Here is a 23,747-nt window from a genome sequence, read left to right as displayed (position 1 = left end):
AATCCTCATCCATAATTACCAGTCAGAACTATCCTGTTCCATTAAGAACCTCTGTAACTCTGGCTGCTTTCTTGCTCCTAACCTGTAATAACGCAAGCCACCCTGTCAGTTCCTCAGCCCTCCCCCTTTCACCCACCACTCGGCCTTTTTTCTCCCTCCCCACTCTTCTCCTCCAAGTCACAACTCCATCTCCGTTCTTGCGTCACCCGGTATGGATTTAATCACCCTGAAGAACTGTTTGTTTTGAGTACCTATAAGGTCTCTCGCCAAGTTACGTTTATAAATTGCTTATTGTTCACAATATAGTAGCACTATGTTAAGCTAATTCTACCTTTCTCAGTTGTCCTGTTTTCATCTCCCTGTTTTTTGTAATTTTCTCCTATATCACTGGTTATCCCTTGTTTTGCTGTAAACCGGTACGATAAGATATTTGTCTTGAGTATCGGTATATTAAAAGATTTTAAATAAATAAATACATAAATTTATTGACTGTCTGACAACTGCTCTCCTGATTTGCACATTGCAGCTTTTAACTGTATTGTGTGGAGGTGTTCCTGGGTGGGGGGAGGGAAATAATGCACTCAGAGTGTAACAAAGCCTGTCTGACATCCAGATGCTTCAACTCTCTAGAATGAGGACCTTCAACTCCACATCCGTAAAAGCCGGAAGTTCCACCAACTGATTCAGATGAAAGGCAGAGACCATTTTTGGCAAAAAGGATGGGACCACTCGAAGCAAAACTCTGTAGTCAGAGATGCGCAGGAAAGTTTCCCTACAGGATAGGGCCTGAATCTCAGACACCCTCCTGGCCGAACAGATTGCCACCAGAAACACCATCTTCAATGTGAGGTCCTTCAAGGTGGCCCTCTTAATAGGCTTGAAAGGTGCTTCGAACAAAGCCCAGAGAACCAAGTTCAAGTTCAACCGAGGTGATGTTGCTAACGTGCCCCGGTATATAAAAAACCTTTAAATAAATAAATAAATAAATAAATAAGTTCCAGAAAGGACATAGCGGATGAGTTGGCGAATGCAGGTGCTTCACTCTGCAAAGAAAATGCGTAACGTCAGGATGAGCTGCGAGAGAAGAGCCCTGAATTTGGCCCCGCAGGCACCCCAAAGCGAGATCTGGGCTTTGAGGGAATTTCTAAAGCCCATCTTGCAGAAAAGAAAGGATATGGGGACCGAGGCCTTCTGCAGATCCACCTTCCGAGGCTCACACCAGGACTCAAAGACCTTCCAAACACCAACACAGGCTAGAGAGGTAGAAGTCTTCCGAGCCCTTGGTAGAGTGGAAATCACCTCCTCCTGATATCCCTTTTTCCACAACCTATGCCTTTCAAAAGCCAGGCTGCAAGACAAAAGCGAGCTGCCTGATCGAAAAATATGGGACAGTTGAAGAAAATTCGGGAGATGACCCAATCATAGAGGTCCCTCCACGCACAGGTTCACGAGATCTGCGAACTATGGACGGTGAGGCCACTCTGGAGCTATGAGAATGACTGGGGACCAAGATTGGAACCTCGCCGAGGCTTGTCTGTTGCCCACATTCTGAGCCCTGCTCTGACAAAAATGCCTCTGTCCCCGAAACCGACAGCGGGTGGAGAAGAAGGCTATCTGGCCTTTCGGCCTGCCCTCCAGCAGCTTGTGGACCTTATTTTTGCCCAAATTCTTGATCAGCTGCTCCAGGTCTTCTCCAAACAGGAGCTTGCCCTTAAAGGGAAGATCTCCCAACTGGGCTTTAGAAGAGACATCTGCCGGCCAATTCCACAGCCACAGAAGCCTCTGGGCTGACACCATAGTTTGCGACGACATGCGAAGGAGGTCATAAAGCGCATCCAACCCATACGCGACTGCGGCCTCCACGTGTTCTGCTTGTTTTGCTTCTGAAGGAGCAAGATCTTTGGCACTCTGCAACTGCTGTACCCAGCGCAGGCTCAGCCAGAGCATGTAGCTGCTGCAGACTGCAACACTAATGCTCAGGGCAGACACTTCAAAAATCCTCTTGAGGTAACCTTCCAATTTGCGATCCTGCAAATCCTTCAAAGCCGCTGACCCCACTACAGGAATAGTCGTCCTCTTAGTAACTGCGGAGACTGACGCATCCATGTTAGGACTCCGCAGTAGCGCCAACACGTCCTCAGGCAAGGGATACAACTTATCCATAGCCCTGCTAACCTTGAGGCCTGTCTCTGGAGAATCCCACTCCCGGAGTATCATCTGCCTTAACACAGCGTGCAAAGGGAAGGTTCAAGCAGGACCACGCAAGCTCGCGAGGACAGGGTCCACCGTGTCCGGACTTGGTTCAGCGGGAGGATCCGCAATGCCCAGTTCCGCAAGGATGTGGGGAATCAAGGGCACCATTTCAACTTTCTGAAATAAGCGGACCACCTTAGGATCGTCCCCCTCCACCGGAGGGATCTAGTCTGACAGGGCGCCAAAATCCGGGGCATCCAAGGGAGAGATGGGGACCACCAGTCCCACCCCCTGGTCCGAATCGTTGGAAGTGATCTCCCGGGCAGACCCCCGCACTCCCAGGGTCTGTAACCGACGAATCTGCATCGCCACCTGCGCTCTTCCCTTCTAGGGATCTTACACGGTGGGCTGATAGGCCCCTGTACAGGAGAGGGTCCCCTTTTGTCCCAACTACTGGCCAGGAAGGCCTGATGCATCAGTAAAATAAACTGTGGGGAAAACATCGTGGGCCATGCTGAAGTATTCATTAAAGAGTCAGGATCCACATCAGGAGAGCCCCCCCACGGCTCCTCGGGCCATCTCGGGGCTGGAATCGGCTGGGGAGAGGGCCAGAGGGAGATCCCCTTCTCCCAATGCTCTGCTTTCCGTGGTGTGAAAAGCATCCAAAATGGCCGCCGTTCCTGCGCTGAGCAGGAACGGATGAATCAGGGCCTCCGATGCAGTGAGCAGCCTCCTGGCGCTGCGCTGATGATGATCTACTGCCGCGGACCCGCCGGAACTGTCTTCCCCGCCGGGGAGACACCGGCTTCAAACCCCTGAGGTTGCTCAGCTGGAAAGCAGATCGCTGCAGCTGGAGCACCGGCTTGTGTGCGGCATGACAGAGAGAAAGAAAGGATGCCACAGGGCAGCTGCCAGCCGGCCTGGGGAGAAACAAAAAGAAACAAAGATCCCTGAGCACCCTGCTTCAGAATCGCTCCTGCCCTACCTGCTGCCGAGGGAGAGCCCAAGAACCTCCCGACGCCGATTCTCTATCACTTTTTTTTTAACTTTTTTTTTGTCACAACTTTAACAAAAAAAAAAAAAAAAAAAAAAAAGATTCCAATACTTTCCTGAAGAGGCTGGTAGAGGCAGCAGCAGAGGAGAGAAGGGGGGAGGGAGCTGGACCACTAGCTATCACCCCGCCGGCAGATACAGGGAGAAAGATCGGGGTTTCCAACCCCTATTCGTCCAAATGCCTACAATCAGGGGGGATGGTCCCACCAGGACCTCACAACCCCCTGGGAGACTCCAAGATGAGATCAAATCCTAAATCCCTTTTTGTTTTTTCTTGCTTGGATCTGAACCGCAGGTTTTGCACCACCTCCATCTGCTGGAGAAAGAGAAATACTGACGAGCAGCAGGTGGCTCACCAGGTTAAGAGAGTTTTTCTCTGTCTCCATCTGCTGGAACGGAGGCAAAACCCAGCAGTCTGGACTGATCCGGGTACTTACAGGGAATTGGAGCTCAATGATCCTGTGTGCTGAAGTGACTGCTTCCAAAAACATGGCCTTCCCGGTTAGGTATTTCACATTACAAGATCACAGTGTCTCAAAGGCAGCTTTTGTCAACTGGAATGAAACCACGTGACGTCCCAAGACATAGCTGGAGGCCTGATGGGAGGCTTCAAATGAAGCAGGCCTCACATAAACCGGACAACCAACAGCTGTAAAGAGATGGGTCTAACTTCCTCATTCTGGTGAAGTTAGTGTACTCCTTAGTGAAATTGGGTCTTACTGAGTTGGTCTAGATACCAGAATTGGACAAATGTAGAAGGTACTCAATTGTGTGTGTGTGGAGCAGAAGAAAAGATTTAAGGCCTTCTGCTCACACCAAAAGGCAAACCCTCTTTTAGTGGAATCCTTTCTTGAAGCTAATCCAAGACACAAGACAGATCAAGGGGTTGCAACCTTACTGTACCAGCAAGAGATGGACAGTCTGATTATTGCCTTTTATTATATTGTACTTTCACCTTTTATTATAAAATGCTTAGAGTTTGTATGTTATGAAGGAAGGCAGTATATACATGAAAATGTTATATTAAGATACAACATATCAGTAACCATAAAAATAAATCTCCATATCATCACTGGTTAAATCCACCAATCTGGCAGGAGGGGAAAAATGAATCAAGCAATCGTAACAAGGAAAAGAAAAAAAAACCAAAACAGGCAACTGCTTTTATTTACAGTAAGTTGGGGGGGCCATCATTCAAACTGTACTGACATGTCTAAATACTGCCGCTAATTGCCCACACTATGTAAAATTATCTGTCTGTACAAGAAAGATTTAGTTGAATGGCTGCACTTTTATGATAACTGAAAGAAATACTGAATATGTCTTTTCTTAATTTCTTATTTTTACTTTTGTTGAAAAATAAAAATAATCTGAAAAATAAGAGCTTTTATAATAACAGGGGAAAGGACAGAGAAAGAGGCTGAAGGGAAACCCATCATAATTAATTAATGACATTCATGCAAAGCCAGGCCGCAGCAGCCAAAGCTAAGAGCAGAAGCCAGACAGGAGGATATCATACTACCTCTGTGCGAGGCATCTGGCTGGCCTCACCTAAGCACAGGATTCAGTTTTAGACACCTATCCACAATCAAATATTAGGAAAGGGACAAAGAACAGCCACTAAGCCAGTGGTCTTCAAACCTTTTTTGGGCACCCAGCGAAAGAAAAACACTTTAGGTCAATATTCAAAGGGTTTGTCTGGCTAACTTTTAGAATTAGCCAGGCAAAACCGTAATGTTGAATATTTCCCCCAAGGTAGTGCTGGAGGCATCCCCATGTGCAGTTTCACTTTACCTGGCTTAGCTGGATCAAGTTAGTCGGGTAAGACTGGTCAGAAAAATACCTGTCCTAAAGTGATCCAGATAACTTTCCTGGATAAGCAAAATGCTTATCCAGGAAAGTTTTTTTGTTTTTTTTTAAATTTAAAAATCTTGTTACCTGCTCTTCTCTATTGAATATCGGGTTAAAGTTATCCAGGTAACTTTACCCAGATGATTTTCCCTCTTAAAGAGGGAGCCTCCAAAGTCCACGGATCTTTCTTACTCTTTGGCCTTTGCAGCAGTTCTCAAAGGGAAGCAGCACACAGGTATTTTTCCTTTGAACATGGAGCACAGTTGAATAGAACCAGAGTGAAGAGGAGTAATGGAAATGGAAGCAAGTCAGATTCTGCCCCTCGTCCTCATCCCTCAGTCCCAGCGTGTGTATAATGGCAGTGGTGGGGGTTACTCACGGTCGTATGCTGAGGCTATATGGGGGGCTGGAGACCATCATCTGGCTCAGAGCAGACACAATGATCAGGATCAAAATTGGCATCAGCTGCACAAAAAGACCAAGGCCACCCTAGGGGAGGAAATCAAGCACAATCAGACATCACTAACAAAGTATGGTTCAACAAAAGGGACATCACATAACAGGACCTGTCAAAATTATGCCTCAAATCCATCAATAGCAACGGTGGGCAAACTATGGCCAAACCCGGCCCAAAGGAAAATTAGTTCTTACCTGTTAATTTTCGTTCCTGTAGTACCACAGATCAGTCCAGACTGTGGGTTGAGCCTCCTTTCCAGCAGGTGGAGACAGACTAAAACTTGAAGGATATCCTATATGAGGACAGAACCTATGCTATAACCCTTCAGTATAACGAATGTCAAAGCAGAAAATAACAAAACCAGAGTAGGATCAAGCAAGCAACCATAAAGCTCAATAGAGCAACGGTAGAACAACGAACAAAACAAGTTATGCCTAACTGCTCTTGCATATACTTGGTACTTGGACCACCAAAGCTTCCGGTGTATTTGCTCAGAATTGTTGCACAAAAGGACGTCTAAAAGAACTGCAACCTGCAAGAACAAGCTTCGAGAGGACAGAAAGAGAGAGAAACAGGGAAGGGCGTCTGGACTGATCCGTGGTACTACAGGAACGAAAATTAACAGGTAAGAACTAATTTTCCTTTCCCTGTACGTACCCAGATCAGTCCAGACTGTGGGATGTACCAAAGCTCCCCTAAACCGGGTGGGATCGAGACAGTCCCACTCGAAGCACTGGTAGACCAAAAGAACCAAAGAGCGGAGCTCGCACAGCCAGGCGGTAGTGTCGATCAAAACTAGATAAGGACGTCTAAGTGGCGGCACTGCAAATCTCCTATGGAGAGAACAATTAAAGATTCACCCAGGAAGTAGCTCGAGAACGCTGTGAATGAGTCATTAGATCCTCGGGAACCGCCCGAGCATGACAAAGATAAGCCGAGAAGATCGCTGCCTTCAACCAGCGTGCTATAGCGGACTCAGAAGCCGGCTTACCCCGATTGGACCCACTTAAGAGGACAAAGGATGGACCGAAACAAGGCGGCCAGTGGTAACGAGGAGGTAGCGACGTAGTACTCGTAAGGCATTAAGGTAACAAAGAACGTCACTAGTCGCAGGGGAAACGCGGGGAGTTCCGCCAACTGGAGGACATGGAGGTTAAAAGAACCTGCACCAAGAAAGAAGGGCCCGTACGAGGGATACCCCGGAGTCGGAAGGACGTGAAGAGGTTCCCGACCGGACAGCGCTAGGATCTCCGAACTCTGACGAGCAAAGGAGATAGATACCAGAAACCAGTCTTAAGCGGAAGAGTCTACAAGGTAGTGCGACGGAGAGGTTCAAACAGTGCCACAGAGAGGGCCCGAAAAAGACCAGATGAAAACTCTATGACGGGCAAGCGGCGGAGATGTTGGACGCCCATGAAGCAGAAAATCGCAGCCGGGTGACCGCTCAGTGGCGACCTTCCACCCGACCCAGGAGAGAGCAGAGAGGGGAGACTTAAATGTGCAGAGAACGAGAGGAAAGACCCTTGGAGAAACTGTCTTGGAGAAGAAAAGACTAACGAGATCGGGGCGGAGTACGCTGAGAACCCAGACTCCGCACAAACAGCCTCAAACATGTTCCAGATACGCACGTAATCCAGAGAAGTCGACCGTTTCTGGGCCCGCAGCCAGGAGGAGAAGACCTCCTCCTAATAGCACTTGCGCTGGAGACATCGTCGCTCAAAGGCCAGGCTGCTAAACAAGCGGGATCGGCCTGGACGGAAAATACGGGTCCCTGACTAGGGAGCCGAGGAAGATGGCGAAGCCGCAGAGGTACGTCCGTCGCTAGATCGAGAAAAGAGTCCGTGAACCACGGCCCGCACGGCCACTCGGGGGCTAGCAGAAGCACGGGACCCAGATGGAATTCTATTTGCCTGAGGACTTTCCCGACCAGAGACCATACACGTAGAGAAGGAAGGCCGCCGGTCAAGGGAGAGCCAGAACCTCCACGCCCGCCGAGCCGTAGTTCCTGCAGCGGAAAAACCAAGTTGCCATGGTATTGCGAAGAGTCGCCAAGAGGCCCAGGTAGGAGGGGACCACCTGTCGATAGAAAATCCATGGCTGTATCAAAGAGTGTCCACGTCCCGGGAGCGAGCAACTGACGACTAAGAAATCAGCCTAAACACTCCCCTGCCCACGGAGTGGGAGACCGCCGGGCACTGTAGATGTCGCTCGGCCCAGGCGAAGAGAAGGCTGGAGTCCAGGGCCACCAGCAGACTGCAGGTGCCTCCTGGGCATCGGATGGAAGCCACGGCGGTGGTGTTGTCTGATAAGACTCGTATCGCCTCACCGCGGATGAAGGGAAGAAACTCCAGAATAGTGAGGAACATCGCCCGAGCCTCCAACTGCTTGATGTGCCAGGAAGACGTAGCTGCTGGCCAGATCCCCTGGGCATACTGGGAGAGACAGACCACACCCCAGCCCGAGACACAGGTGACCGCGGTTACTATCACCCACCGAAGGACTTGGAGGGGCAGTCCCGGTAGCAAATGAGGGAGGGGAAGCTACCACAGCAAAGCGGCGACGGCAGAGCCCAAACAACGGAAGGACAGAGTGAAACCGTGTCGCCACTGGCTGCCAACAGGACAGCAAAGAGGTCTGGAATGGTTGCATAGAGGAAAACCCAAGGGACTAAGTCGACGGTAAGGGCCAAGGAGCCCGAGATCTGCAGGCAGGCACAAGCCATCGGAGAAGGCAGCAAGAGCAGACTCTGAAACTGGTCGAACAACCAGAGGACCCGCGCGCAAGGCAAGAAGACCTTGCCTACCCGGGTGTCGAAGTGGGCTCCCAGGTACTCTAATTCCGGGAAGGGCTGAAGATTGCTCTTAAAGAAATTTAGTATTCACCCCAGAGACGCAAGAAGAGCTAGCATGCGATACACCGACCGCCGGCAAAGAACCTCCGCCTTGGCCCTGATGTGCCCAACATCTAGATAAGAGTAGACAAGGAGTCCTGCCCGGCGGAGAGCTGCTGCCATCAACACCCAGACATTGGTGAAGATGCAAGGTGCCGTCGCGAACCAAAGGGAAGTGCCCGGAACTCGAAGTCCCGGCAGAGGGCGCGAACGCGAAGAGACTATGGCAGCCACGAGAAAACAGAAAATGGAATATGCCACTGAAAAACGAGGGGGACGAGGAATGCCCCGGGGCAAGACGGCATCACAGGGTGCCCCTGCGGAGAAGCGGGACCTTGAGAGCCTGGTTGACTCTTGTGAGGTGTAAGATTGAACAAAGAAAATAGGATAGTGGCCTGCGGCAAGAACGCTGTCTGGAACCGGGGCCTCCGCGCCCAGACACAGAAGCTTGGCGGGGGTTTGCTCCACCGTGTGTTGCAGGGACCGACCGCACGGGGAAACAGAAAAAAATCCCGACAAACTCGAGGAAAGCAAAGACGTACCCGTCTCTGAGAACGTCGAGGACCCACTGGTCCGACAGGATCTGAACCCAGTCCGCGGAGAACAGGGAAAGGCGACTGCCCCAGAAGGGGACCGAAGAATGAGGTAAGGGAACTCCAGAGTGTGTGCAGGCAGAAGGATTGAGCGCGTGGGCTAACCCTCGCGAAAGGGATGGCGCCCACAAGAATGCTGCGACAAAAACTGCGATCAAGAAGGAACAAACCCCCTGAGGAGTCACCGTGCCCACGTGGGGTATACCGCCTCTGGCCCCAAAGCGTGGACGAGAGGGTATAAGGGACCGGGATGGGTTCGGACGGGCCACCGGGAGCCGACAGCCCTTACTTTCCCCTAAGGAATCCCTAGATTCTCAAGGTCCTGGACAAGGAACAGCTTACCTTTGAACGGCAACGTACCCCACAGGGCTGTGGACGCCGGAGCGGCCGAACAGTGGCGCAGCTAGAGGAGCCGTGTGGCGGACATTGCCGAGGCAATTGCCTTTGGCTGGAGGCGGATAAGGGTCGAATGCGCAGCCTCTGGCCACGGGAGGTCCCGGGCGCAGAGGAAGGTTGATGTTGACCCCATCTGAGACCTGCCCGCAGCAGGAAACTGCAGCAAATAGAGGAACACACCCCCGGCGCTAGAACATCAAAGTGCGCTTCACAGGAGCCTCGGCCGGGCGTACCGGGGCCGCTTGAAAGCCAGGAAAAAACCCTCCTGAAACGTGACCGCATAAGTAGCCCATGGAAGGATTATTGGGGGTTGTTTTTTTTTTTTTTTTTAACGAAGCATGCCATCAGGAGGGGGAGCTTGTTCAGGGCCCGGCCAGGCCGGGGAGCCTGCCAATGCCTCAGGCGCAACTGATTGGGCGTGGGAGGAAGGGAAAGGCGCTTGCCAAAAACCGGAATCCCGCCCGGACCGGAGCACCAGGAGTGGAAGGGAGCTTACGCGACCAGATTGGCTATAGGATCCGGGAGTACAGGATCCGCCAGGGGGTTAGGGAGGGGGGCACCACCGGGACCCCCCCGCGCCCCAAGGGACCCCGGGGGCTCCGTAGCCGACCGAACTGTCAGCGACACGGAGTGGGGAAATGTTATTTCATTTATTATTATTTATTTAAATTTTTTTTGTAATATTGTTTTGTCCCGGGTGGGGGGGGGACCTTCCACCTCCTCCTGCAGGCTCGCTAAAGGGGAATTACGCAGGAGGAGGGAAAATGCACATAAAAAAAGAGCCCAAAATATCCCGGGTGGGGGAGTGGAAGGGGGAGGCGAGGGGGTGACAAAGAACCCTTCCTGGGGGGCTGAAATCAGGGGGTTGCTGCAAACAGAATCGGCCCCCCAGCCCCAGGGAGCTCCGAAAATGGAGCAGATAAAAAATCCAAAATGGCCATCGTTCCCGGGCTTCTCGACCCTGGAACGGCCTTGGCCAAGCTTTGGGGAGTCGATCCCCAGGCTAAATTTGCCTTCCCTGCTGAGGAGGGACCTTCCCCACTCGGCAGGGAGGCATAGGAGAAGCCCCCTCGCAAAAAACTCGATGGGGGCTGGTAGAGAAGAGGCAGGCTGCCTGCTGCGGCAAAGAGAGCGCCGCTCTGAAGGAAAAAAGGCTGCAGAGAAAAAGTTTGATTGACAGCCTGGAGGCCAGGAGTGAAGCTGGGGGGAATCTTGCTGACTTCCTGCTTGTCTGGCTGCCGGTTCAAGCCTCCTGAGACCAGAAAAAGAAAAAAAAAATACTGGTCTACTGCTGCAAATAAGCTGGAGGTAGGGGAATACCTGCAACTTATAATAAAAGTGAAAATTCCTCTTCTAAATATTTATTCACTTTTTTTTTTTTAAACTGAGCGCAGCAGTCGGGTTCTGAACCCTCTCGGCAGCCGGGGGGGGGGGGGGGGGGGGGGGCGAGGACGAGACCCGGAGAGACTCTGTCCCCACACCTGGAAGCGGGACGGACTCAGGCTATGCAGCGCACAAGGGGCAAAGCCCCCCTGAGACCAGCAAAAGCCGGGAGACGGAACCGTCTCCCACAGAAGAAAAGAAAAAAATCACTAAAGAAAAAGTTCCTTTACTACGACGGAAAATAAGAATAAGTACTTGCTTGATCCTTGAGGAAAGAAGAAAGAAAGGCTGACTAGCCTAAAGCAGAGAACGAAGGGTGAGCTGCTAACACCTGCTGGAGACAGACGAATACTGAAGGGTTATAGCATAGGCTCTGTCCTCATACAGGATATCCTTCAAGTTTTAGTCTGTCTCCACCTGCTGGAAAGGAGGCTCAACCCACAGTCTGGACTGATCCAGGTACGTACAGGGAAAGACAGGCTTTTTCTTTTTCTGCCCTATTATCTCCGGCCTGCTGGCGCCTTGCAACAATGTCATCAACAATGAACTAACAACGAGCACCAAATTGCTTATGGAGGATTCCTATCAGGATTGAATAAACCAAAATTTAAACCCTCCAATCAATTTTCTAAAGCAAGTATATAGTCTTCCTGATTCCAATAATGGATAACCCAATTTAAGCAATTTACATATGAATGTGTGGAAAAAAATTTTTTTTGGAAAAGAGAGGAACGTTTCATATATCGTTGTCATAAATCCCCAAAAGGGGTAATATGATTAAAATTATATTCATGAACGGACCTCCCCCATCCGATATTTTGAAAAAGATGTAATAACACCAAGTGTGAATATTTCTAGTACTTTCTTATGAAATCTTCAATATTAATGACGGTGAACCAAATCACTCCTTCAATCATACAACAACAAGTATAAATGTCCCGGTAAAATTATGATGATCCCAGAAGGTATTTGATAATACTTAAATCACTTCTGAATGACCCCGCTAGGCATAAAGTATTTTAGAAACCGGCTTAAATGCAAAGCTCCTTCAACATCCCGACTTATCTGGTATAATCTATGGATGACCGCAGCTACGTTTCAAGTCCGTCCAGGGACCTTTCATCAGGGAATTCGTCCTCCTTCAATCCTCGGTCGGTGGGTGTTGAAATAACTGCCTGAAGGTTGACCCGGGTAGAGTCAACCTGACTCATGTTTGAGACCTCATAGAAAATCTTCAGGCAATTATTTCAACACCCACCGACCGAGGACTGAAGGAGGACGAATTCCCTGATGAAAGGTCCCTGGACGGACTTGAAACATAGCTGCGGTCATCCATAGATTATACCAGATAAGTCGGGATGTTGAAGGAGCTTTGCATTTAAGCCGGTTTCTAAAATACTTTATGCCTAGCGGGGTCGTTCAGAAGTGATTTAAGTATTATCAAATACCTTCTGGGATCATCATAATTTTACCGGGACATTTATACTTGTTGTATGATTGAAGGAGTGATTTGGTTCACAGTCATTAATATTGAAGATTTCATAAGAAAATACTAGAAATATTCACACTTGGTGTTATTACATCTTTTTCAAAATATCGGATGGGGGAGGTCCGTTCATGATTATAATTTTAATCATATTACCCCTTTTGGGGATTTATGACAACGATATATGAAACGTTCCTCTCTTTTCCAAAAAAAAATTTTTTCCACACATTCATATGTAAATTGCTTAAATTGGGTTATCCATTATTGGAATCAGGAAGACTATATACTTGCTTTAGAAAATTGATTGGAGGGTTTAAATTTTGGTTTATTCAATCAACAATGAACTGACATTGCTGGCCTTTGTTGATAACATTGACCTGGGTGTCGATGAACAGCAGCAACGTCCCCCTCAGAAGTGTAGCAGTGAAGGGGGGAGAGAGAAGAGCAGTGCGGCACCAGCATCTGCCAATTAAAATAGGTGCAGTGTGGTCAACGGGGCAGAAGAGGAGGAGCATCGCAGCCCTGCCAGAATCGGCTGCATGCTGACGGCTAACAAAGGAGGCCTGTGCGGCCACATCCCATCAGTGGCTGAAGTAATAAGAGGCTGGACATCAGAGCCACTGGGAATAAAGAATTGAGCTTGTCTCGTCATCTATGTCGACCCTGTGCTCCTGATCAGACTTGTGAATTTTTAATACCACGGGGCCTGCAGAAAGGAGCAGCAGCAGAGCAGGCTATTGCAGTATCTATCAATCGGTTCCTCCCCAACAGAAATGCAGACAGAATGTGTGTAGGAATGAATGGGACAGAGAGTGTGTGTGTGTGTGTGTGTAGGAATGAATGGGACAGAGTGTGTGTGTGTGCGTGTGTAGGAATGAATGGGACAGAGTATGTGTGTGTGTAGGAATGAATGGGACAGAGTGTGTGTGTGTGTGTGTGTGTGTGTGTGAAAGGAGCAGCTACAAAGGTAAAAAGTGTGCAAGAGGCATGGTCATTGTTAAAAAATACCATTCTAGAAGCACAGTCCAGATGTATTCCACACTAAAAAAAAGGATTGGAAGGAAGGCAAAACGATTACCGGCATAGTTAAAAGGTGAGGAGAAAGAGGCTATTTTAACCAAAAGATCTTCATTCAAAAATTGGAAGAAGGATCCAACAGAAGAAAATAAGATAAAGCATAAGCATTGGCAAGTGAAAAGTAAGGCATTGTTAAGACAGGCTTAGAGAATTTGAAAAGAAGTTGGCCGAGGAGGCGAAAACTACAGTAAAAACTTTTAAAAATATATCCAAAGCAAAAAGCCTGTGAGGGAGTCAGTTGGACCATTAGATGATCGAGGGGTTAAAGGGGCACTTAGAGAAGATAAGGCCATCACGGAAAGATTAAACGATTTCCTTGCTTCGGGTGTTTACTGAAGAGGATGTTGGGGAGATACCCGTTCTGGAGAAGGTTTTCATGAGTAATGATTCTGATTCACTGAACCAAATCACAGTGACCCTAGAAAATGTGGTAGGCCTGATTGACAAACTGAAGAGTAGTAAATCACCTGGACCAGATGGTATACACCCCAGAGTTCTGAAGGAACTAAAAAATGAAATCTCAAATCTATTAGTAAAAATTTGTAACCTATCATTAAAATCATCCATTGTAACTGAAGACTGGAGGGTGGCTAATGTAACCCCAATATTTAAAAAGGGCTCCAGGGGCAAACTGGGAAACTATAGACTAGTTAGCCTGACTTCAGTGCCAGGAAAAATAGTGGAAATTGTTCTAAAGACCAAAATCACAGAATATATAGAAAGTCATGGTTTAATGGAACAAAGTCAGCATGGCTTTAACCAAGGCAAGTCTTGCCTCACAAATCTGCTTCACTTTTTTGAAGGGGTTAATAAACATGTAGATAAAGGTGAACCGGTAGATGTAGTGTATGTGGATTTTCAGAAGGCTTTTGACAAAGTTTCTCATGAGAGGCTTCTAGGAAAAGTAAAAAGTCAAGGGATAGGTGGCGATGTTCTTTCATGGATTACAAACTGGCTAAAAGGCAGGAAACAGAGTAGGATTAAATGGACAATTTTCTCAGTGGAAGGGAGTGGGCAATGGAGTGCCTCAGGGATCTGTACTGGGACCCATGCTTTTCAATATATTTATAAATGATCTGGAAAGAAATACGACAAGTGAGGTAATCAAATCTGCAGATGATACAAAATTGTTCAGAGTAGTTAAATCACAAGCAGATTGTGATAAATTTCAGGAAGACCTTGTGAGACTGGAACATTGGGCATCAAAATGGCAGATGAAATTTAATGTGGATAAGTGCAAGGTGATGCATATAGGGAAAAATAACCTGTGCTGTAGTTACACGATGTTAGGTTCCATATTAAGAGCTACCACTCAGGAAAGAGATCTAGGCATCATGGTGGATAATACATTGAAATAGTCTGTTCACTGTGCTGTGGCAGTCAAAAAAGCAAACAGAATGTTGGGAATTATTAGAAAGGGAATGGTGAATAAAACAGAAAATGTCATAATTCCTCTGTATCGCTCCATGGTGAGACCACACACCTTGAATACTGTGTGCAATTCTGGTCGCTGCATCTCAAAAAAGATATAGTTGTGATGGAGAAAGTACAGAGAAGGGCGACCAAAATGATAAAGGGGATGGAACAGCTCCCCTATGAAGAAAGACTAGAGAGGTTAGGACTATTCAGCTTGGAGAAGAGACAGCTGAGGGGGGATATGATAGAGGTATTTAAAATCATGAGGTCTAAAACGGGTAAAAGTGAATCTGTTATTTACTCTTTTGGATAATAGAAGGACTAGGGGGCACTCCATGAAGTTAGCATGTAGCACATTTAAAACTAAATCGAAGAAAGTTCTTTTTCACTCAACGTACAATTAAACTCTGGAATTTGTTGCCATTTAGTGTAGCTGGGTTTAAAAAAGGTTTGGATAAGTTCTTGGAGGAGAAGTGTATTCCCTGCTATTAATTAAGTTGACTTAGAAAATAGCCACTGCTTTTACTAGCATCAGTAGCATGGGATAAACAGTTTTTGGATACTTGCCAGGTTCTTATGGCCTGGATTGGCCACTGTTGGAAACAGGATGGTGGGCTTGATGGACCCTTGGTCTGACCTAGTAAGGCATATTCTTATGTTCTTATATGGAGAGACAGATCATTAAGTACCAAGAGATGTAAACAGGGATCAAAAAAATGTGGCAGAAGAAAGAAATAGTCCCAATTGTCTTGGGTGAAGCTGGCCTGGTTAAAAAGACTTCCATGCACAGCTTGATATGTTGCCTGCATATTATACCCTAATGAGCACAATTCTTAATACTTCTTATGCTAATGCTCTTAATACATTTCTTAAGAGCAGTAGCAGTAAATCAGAGATTAAGATTAAACTCTACACATCCTGGATTAAGAGAGGTTCATTCCTGTCATGGTAAGCATAAATACATTTGAAGAGTCTACCCTGAGACAGGTCCAGGTATACCATCTATTAAGTACTCACATCTCCTTGATGCTCTCTCCGATCTTGTCTCTGATGGTAGGTGTAGCGCATCCTCCCGTTGCTGTACACATGGACGTTACCTGTCAGCAAAAAGACCATGTTCCATAATCAGACAGTCTGGATAATAAAGTTAGCCAGATAAATTTATCCATCTAACTTTGCAGGTTTATATAATAGTAAAGCCCCATTTCCTGGCGTGTAGCCAGATGGACTCAGAACGAATGGGATAGTATCCACGTGCTAGCAGTTGGAGACGGATCTGACGTCAGCACGGGGGTATATATATCCCCACAGGAAGCGTAGCAACTCAGTAATTTCTGTCTCCAAAGCAGTTTGGAGTGCCTGCACGCTAGTTGAGCGTGCTTTCCAAGACTACTTTAATTTTTCTCTTTTCTTATAATTCTAGATTCTACTTTCTACAAAAATATCGAGCCCCGCACTCCTGCGGTGATACCTGAAGGTCACTCCCCCAGTAGAGTTGCCCGGGGTGATTTCCGTGATCCCCCCGGAGGTGAAGTCCTCGGTCCGGCCGAAGCGCGGCGGGGACATAGCCCCCGGGCGAGGTCCGGGTGAGGCATACGAGGCACCTCGGTCCCGGCGTGGACGAGGTAGCGGGTGCATATCCTCAATCGCGGTGGTGAAGGTATTTGCCCGCTCTCCCCGCAGCCGGAGACCGCCTGCGTTCCAGCCGAGAAGCGCCGAGGTTCAGGTGAGGCGTACATCTCGTGTTTCGGGTCTCCGAAGGAACAGAGGATCGGCGGCGTGGCACGCCAAGGAGGGCGCCATTTTGTGGACCTCGTTCAGGTAGGGCGCCGGTAATAGGTGCAGGTTTATTCCTCCTTGTGCGTATATTGCCTTCTTCCTGTCAGGTATTGCCACCCGCATATTGCTGAGAACTTATTGAATGCTATTCAGACCGTGCTGCGGCCTGTATATTACTAACTGCATATTGCTGAGTGCATATGGCCTAACTATTGAGCGTGTGTTGCTAGACCGCCTACTTGCTGAGAGCATACCGAATGCCATTATTGCTACTTGCATATTGCTAAGAGCTTATTGAGCAGCAGCTTATTAAGGAGCACCTGTTATATTAAGCCCCTATTGCTGCCGCATACTATTGAGCGCCTGTTCTATTCAGCGTATATTGCTGCCGCATATTATTGAGCGCCTGTTCTATTCAGCGTATATTGCTGCCGCATATTATTGAGCGCCTGTGTATTGAGCGCCTATTGCTGCCGCATAATATTAAGCGCCTATTGTGTTAAGCGTATATTGTGGCCGCTTTTCATTCAGCGCATACTATGGATCAAAACGCCTCTGCGTCTTCAGCGGGTGTGCCGCCTGCCTCCGGCATTAAAGCCCTCGGCCTCTGCTCTGCATGCCAGCTTCGGGCCACACACAGTGAAGAGCCAGACTCCCTATGTGCCCAATGTGAAGAGGCCGTGGGACCCTCGGGCCAGGACCCGTCTCAGCCGCGATTTGCGGACAGCTCCCCAGGGGCTACCCCGGATTTAGCGGGCAGTCTCGACAAATCGGGAATCCCGGGGGATCTTGTACCCCGGCGATTAGAGGCTGCTTCAATTTCCTGGGTGGATCTTTTTAAGGGGATTCATGCTTTTGTTCAGATGCAGACGGCTTCCTGTCCAGGCCCTGTGGTTCCTGCTGTTCCAGCTGTTCCTGCGGTTTCTGCGGTTCCGACGATGGCCGCGACCGCGGCGGCTGCTCCGGCGGCGGCCCCGGCGGATCCTGTTCCTGGACCCTCACGCTCTTATCGTGAGCGGGACCTCCCGCCGCTGGACAGCCCAGATCAATCAGACCAGGAGTTTTCACCAGACGAATCCGAACTCCCGGACGAAGGGGACCTTCCCCCAGGGATTGAACCATATAGAACCATGAGGCGGTTCTTCCCTAAGGAGGATCTCTCCGACCTGGTGTCCCAGTGTCTGGCGGAGTAGGATATTACAGGTCCCAGCGCTACGGTACCCTCTGTGCAGAACCCCCTGCTGGAAGGTCTTTGTCCTACAGCCCGCCATTTTCCATTCTTGCAAGCAGCACAACAACTGATAGATTTAGAATGGGCGGCACCAGCGGCTTCCTTTAAAGGGGGCCGGGCCCTGACGGGCATGTATCCATTGGCACCGGCTATCCAGGACCTGCTGGCGTGCCCTCAGGTGGACGCCTTGATTAGCGCTGTGGTCAAGCGCACTACCATTCCAGTTGAAGGGGGGACGGCCCTCAAGGAGCCTCATGACCGGCGACTGGACGCCATTCTGAAACAGACCTGTGCTGCGGGTCGCGACCTGTGCAGCAGGTCGTGATCTGCAGCTCTATCTTTGCGGATCGCGACCTGCTGCACAGTGGTGACGCGTGCCTGTTTGTCACAGGTTAGGAACAACGCTCCAGCAGCAGACATGGAGTCCGCTCTTTCCTTCCTCACGGATGCTGCATCTGACCTGGTCCGGACAACAGCTAAAGGGATCTCCTCCTCCGTAGCCGCCAGGAGGCAGCTCTGGATCCGGAGATGGTCAGCTGATGCGCCTTCAAAGTCGCGCCTTACCAGATTGCCCTTTAAGGGCTCTTTCCTATTTGGCAGCAACCTTGATAAACTGGCCAGTACATGGGGTGCCTCTCCCGTGCCTAGACTGCCGGAAGATTGGTTCAGAAGGGGCCAGCGCGCTTTGCCAAGGCCCTCCAGGGGCGGGAGTTCCCAGCGCTTTGTTCCCTACTGGGGTCGCTACCAGGCACCATGTCCTCAGGCCAGGAATCAGTCCTTTCGGACCAAGCAGCGCAAGAGGGGAGCAGGCCGGGGCTCGGGTCCCGGCCGCGCCTCCCAATGAGAATCCGCCGATTCATCTGGGGGACGGGGCCATAGGGGGCAGGTTAACCCTCTTCTACCCCAGATGGGTCGAGATCACGTCGGACCAGTGGGTCCTCGCCATTATCCGGGAGGGATATTATCTGGACTTTCATCATCTCCCTCCGGACAAGTTTGTGGAATCGTCATGTCCCAAGCACAAGAAGGCAGCATTGGAAGCTACCTTGGCGAGGCTCCTGTCCTTGAGAGCCATCATCCCAGTACCTGCCTGGGAAGTGAATTCTGGACACTATTCCATTTATTTCATGGTACCCAAGAAAGGGGGCACCTTTCGGCCTGTGCTGGACCTCAAATCAGTCAATCGCTACTTACGGGTGCCGAGGTTTCGCATGGAGAATCTGCGCTCCGTCAAGGCTGCAGTACAGCCAGGAGAATTTCTCACGGCGCTGGACCTGTCAGAGGCATATCTGCATATCCCGATCCATCCGGATCATCAGCGCTACCTACGTTTCAAGGTTCTAGGCCGCCACTTCCAATTCCGGGCTCTGCCCTTCGGGTTGGCCACGTCCCCACGGACATTTACCAAGGTGGTCGTAGTGGTGGCAGCGGCACTCAGGCGGGAAGGAATTTTGGTCCATCCCTACCTAGACGACTGGCTGATCAGGGCGAAATCTCGAGAGGAGAGCCTTCGGACAACCGACAGAGTTATCGCCCTTCTGGAAAGCTTGGGCTGGGTAATCAATCTCAGCAAGAGCTGCCTAGAGCCGTCCCAGTCTCTGGAATACCTGGGAGTGCAATTCGACACGCAGGCAGATACAGTCAGTCTCACTGCCAAAAGAAGGTTGAAACTTCAGATGCGTATCTAGTACCTGATGGGAGCCAGTCGGCCCATAGCGTGGGATTATCTGCAAGTTCTTGGTCTCATGGCATCCACCCTGGAAGTGGTACCTTGGGCAAGGGCCCATATGAGACCCCTACAACACTCCCTGCTCTCTCGCTGGAGCCCTCGTCTACGGAACTATTCCACGCACCTACCTCTGCCTGCCAGAATCCGGACACAGTTACGGTGGTGGCTGCAGTCCGACCGCATGAGCAAGGGGTCAAGGATGTCTTGTCCCACGTGGACGCTGTTCACCACAGATGCCAGCCTGAGCGGCTGGGAAGCGCACTGCAAAGGACTCACCGCACAAGGGCGGTGGCGCGGAGAAGAGTCAGCGTGGAACATCAACCGTCTAGAGGCTCGGGCAGTCCGATTGGCATGCCTTCGATTTGCGCACAGACTGAAGAACAGAGCAGTCAGAGTGATGTCCAACAACGCCACCACGGTGACATACATCAACCGTCGGGGCGGAACCAGAAGCCGGCAGGTATCTCTGGAGATCGCCCCACTGATGGTTTGGGCAGAGGCGAATCTTCGGGACATCTCCGCCGTTCACATCACTGGGAAGGACAATACCACGGCAGACTTCCTCAGCAGAGAACGTCTAAATCCGGGAGAATGGCAGCTGTCACCCACAGCCTTCCAGATGATTGTGGATCACTGAGGGATCCCGGACATGGATTTACTGGCGGACAGGTCCAATGCTCAAGTACCCAGATACTTCGGCCGCAAGCGCGATCCGTTCTCCCACGGAATCGATGCCCTGGTTCAGCCATGGCCTCCAGGGACTCTGCTATACGCCTTTCCTCCATGGCCTCTGCTGGGCGCTATCATCCACAAGATTCAGGAGCACCGGGGCCTAGTTCTTCTAGTGGCACCAGACTGGCCAAGAAGACCCTGGTACGCAGACATGAGAAGACTACTGGCAGGGGAGCCTCTTCCCCTGCCTCCTCTCCGGGACCTTCTACGTCAAGGTCCCATCCTCCACGAGGATCCAGCTCAATTCTCTCTTACGGTCTGGCCATTGAGAGGGCTAGATTAAGAAAAGAGGTTACTCGGAGCCCGTGATTGATACACTTCTCCGAGCTCGCAAGTTTTCCACGTCCCTCACCTATGTCAGGATCTGGAGAGTGTTTGACGCATGGTGCGACTCTCATGGCACCAATCCACATGTGACCACAATCCCTATTGTGTTGGATTTCCTGCAGGATGGACTTCAGAAGGGTCTCTCCCTCAGCTCCATCAAAGTTCAGGTGGCTGCGCTGTCTTGCTATGGTCCCAGGAGGGATGGCAAGACCATCGCCAAGCACCCAGATGTTTCTCGCTTCCTGCAAGGAGTCAAGCATATTCGTCCGCCACTGAAGTGGCCTGTGCCTTTGTGGAACCTCAACCTTGTTTTGGATTTCCTCGCGGTATCCACCTTCAGACCCCTTCGGGGCCTGTCTCTCCGTTCTCTGACCTTGAAGATGGTGTTCTTGCTGGCTGTATGTTCAGCCCGCCGCATCTCAGAGCTACAAGCACTGTCCTGCCATGATCCATTTCTCAGAATCACTCTGGAGGCTATCCATCTTCGGACGGTCTCCTCCTTTCTACCGAAAGTGGTTTCACAGTTTCATCTTAACCAAACCATATCCTTGCCTACCACGGCGGGTTTGAAGAAATCTGAAGAAGGGCGTTTATTGCGCCATCTCGACATTGGCAGATTACTGCCCAGATATCTGGAAGTGACACAACAACTACGAAAGACGGACCATCTGTTCGTCCTGCACAGCGGGAAGAAGCAAGGTGAAGCGGCCTCGCGGCCCACCATCGCCCGCTGGATTAAAGAAGTTATCAGAGCAGCTTACGTAGAAGCCGGGAAGTCTCCGCCTCTACAAGTCAAGGCTCATTCTACCAGAGCACAAGCGGCATCCTGGGCCGAATCCAGGATGCTGTCGCCTGCAGAAATCTGTAAAGCGGCGACGTGGTCCTCCCTCCATACCTTCTCCAGATTCTACTGTCTGGATGTCCAGGCCAGGGAGGACTCAGCATTTGCGAGGGCGGTACTACATGGTCCTCAGGCAGCCTCCCGCCCAGGCTGGGAGTAAAGCTTTTGTACATCCCATTCGTTCTGAGTCCATCTGGCTACACGCCAGGAAATGTTGAGATTACTACCTGATAATCTCCTTTTCCTTAGTGTAGACAGATGGACTCAGCATCCCGCCCAGCTGCCTGTGTACATGGGTTTCACCGATTCAAGGTAAGCCATGTCTTCTGTTCCATAAGAGCGTACACTCTACCTGGTGTCAACGCCTTCCGGTTGTGAATGCTGGCGGTCTCCAGCTACTATCAATCGGTCAGGGGAATCCTGTTTTCACTTTTCACTGAGCGTCAGTACACACATCCATAACAGCTTTTGCAAGGAAGATTACTGAGTTGCTACGCTTCCTGTGGGGATATATATACCCCCGTGCTGACGTCAGATCCGTCTCCAACTGCTAGCACGCGGATACTATCCCATTCGTTCTGAGTCCATCTGTCTACACTAAGGAAAAGGAGATTATCAGGTAGTAATCTCAACACTATTGAATATAAACGGCTATCTTAAAATTAACTGGCTAACTATAGCTGGCTAACTTTAGGACAGCTCTTTGGCACGATCAGCTAAGTCATCTGGCTAGCTCTGAATATCAGAAATAGGTGGATAACTTAACCGGTTAAGCAAAGTTGCTTACCTGTAACAAGTGTTCTCCGAGGACAGCAGGATGTTAGTCCTCATACACGGATGACATTATCAGATGGAGCCCCAATGTGGAAAACATATGTCAAAGTTTCTAGAACTTTGACTAGGCATGCCTATACTACGCGTCCATGCTGTGTCCCTCTTCAGTCTTGTAACATAGAATTACAATTAAAAAAAAAAAAAAAATAGGAGAAACCCAACTCTGCAGGGTGGCGAGTGGGTTTCATGAGGACTAATATCCTGCTGTCTTCGGAGAACACCTGTTACAGGTAAGCAACTCTACTTTCTCAGAGGACAAGCAGGATGGTAGCCCTCACACATGGGTGAATCCCTAACTACAGGCTGCTCCCCAACACAAAAGGGGACCAACAGACATCCAACCAGATGCCAGTAGGTACAAGAACACCAGTGCTATTGGTAACAGAGGGGGAGACAGCCTGAACCCAAACAATGGGCCCTAGGCAGGAGAGTTGGGTTCTACATCTCAAACAGGTTCCAAAGGGTTGACTGACTGAACCTACTGTTTCATCGGCCATCCCTATCCAGACAGTAATGAGATGTGAATGGGTGAGAGAACTCCACATCACAACCTTGCAGATCTCCTCCATAGGAAATGCTCACAAGTGGGTCACAGATGCTGCCATGGCTCTAACAGAATGAGCCTTGACATGACTACCCTGCCTGGGCATAACAGAAGGAGATGCAATCTGCTAGCCAATTGGATATTGTCTGTTTTGTAACAGCAAAACCCAAACTATTCTTGTCAAAAGAAATAGAAAGTTGGGTGGAATGTCTATGAGCTTCTGTCCGCTCCAGATACAAGGCTAAGGCTCGCTTGCAGTCCAAACTGTGCAGTGAACGTTCACCTTGGTGCAAATGGGGCCTGGGAAAGAATATTGTCAGGATGATTTACCGGTCAAGATGGAAATCCATCACACCTTAGGCAGGAACTTAGGGTGCATGTGCAAGACCATCCTATTGTGATAAAACTTAGTATAAAGTGGATAAGTCACTAAGGCCTGGAGCTCGCTGACCCTGCACGCTGATGTGACCGCCAGCAAAAATATAACCTTCCAGGTCAGGTACTTCAGGATCACAGGTGCGCAGCAGCTCAAAATGAGCTGTCATCAGCTGAGCAGACACCACGTTGAGGTCCCAAGACACAGCAGGAGGCCTTAGGGAAGGCTTTAATTGAAGCATGACCCGCATGAAATGAACAACTATAGGCTGTACAGAGATGGGTATACCATCTACACCTTGGTGGCATGCGCCAGTTGCACTAAGATGAACTCTAACAGAGTTTGTTTTTAAACCAGCCTCCGATAGTTGTAGAAGGTAATTAAGCAGTTTTTGTGTGGGGCAGGAGAATGGATCTAGGGCCTTCTTCTCACACCACATGGGAAACCTCCTCCACTTCAGTCCAGAGGACTTTCTAGAAGCCACCAGGATCCAAGTCACATCCTCTGAAAGATCAAGCAGCTGCAGAATTAACCTCTTAACATCCAGGCTGTGAGCGAC

At 49.6% G+C, this 23,747-nt stretch overlaps 1 protein-coding gene across 1 annotated transcript in view; it reads right to left on the bottom strand.

Moving 5' to 3' along the window:
* The window catches only part of DNAJB12 (DnaJ heat shock protein family (Hsp40) member B12), a 111,995-nt gene that overhangs the window by 17,393 nt on the left and 70,855 nt on the right, over window positions 1-23,747 (bottom strand). Inside the window, exons 5-6 of the mRNA XM_029609026.1 lie at window positions 15,813-15,892; window positions 5,477-5,586 (exon numbers count right to left, since the gene is read on the bottom strand). Of these exons, the coding sequence (XP_029464886.1) occupies window positions 5,477-5,586; window positions 15,813-15,892 (190 nt within the window). The remainder of the gene's footprint in view (window positions 1-5,476; window positions 5,587-15,812; window positions 15,893-23,747) is intronic.

This window comes from Rhinatrema bivittatum, chromosome 7 (genome assembly GCF_901001135.1).
Source record: "Rhinatrema bivittatum chromosome 7, aRhiBiv1.1, whole genome shotgun sequence".
Lineage (NCBI taxonomy): Eukaryota > Metazoa > Chordata > Amphibia > Gymnophiona > Rhinatrematidae > Rhinatrema > Rhinatrema bivittatum.
The sequence above is the reverse complement of the archived record's forward strand: the minus strand, read 5'-3'. Positions and strand labels throughout refer to the sequence as shown.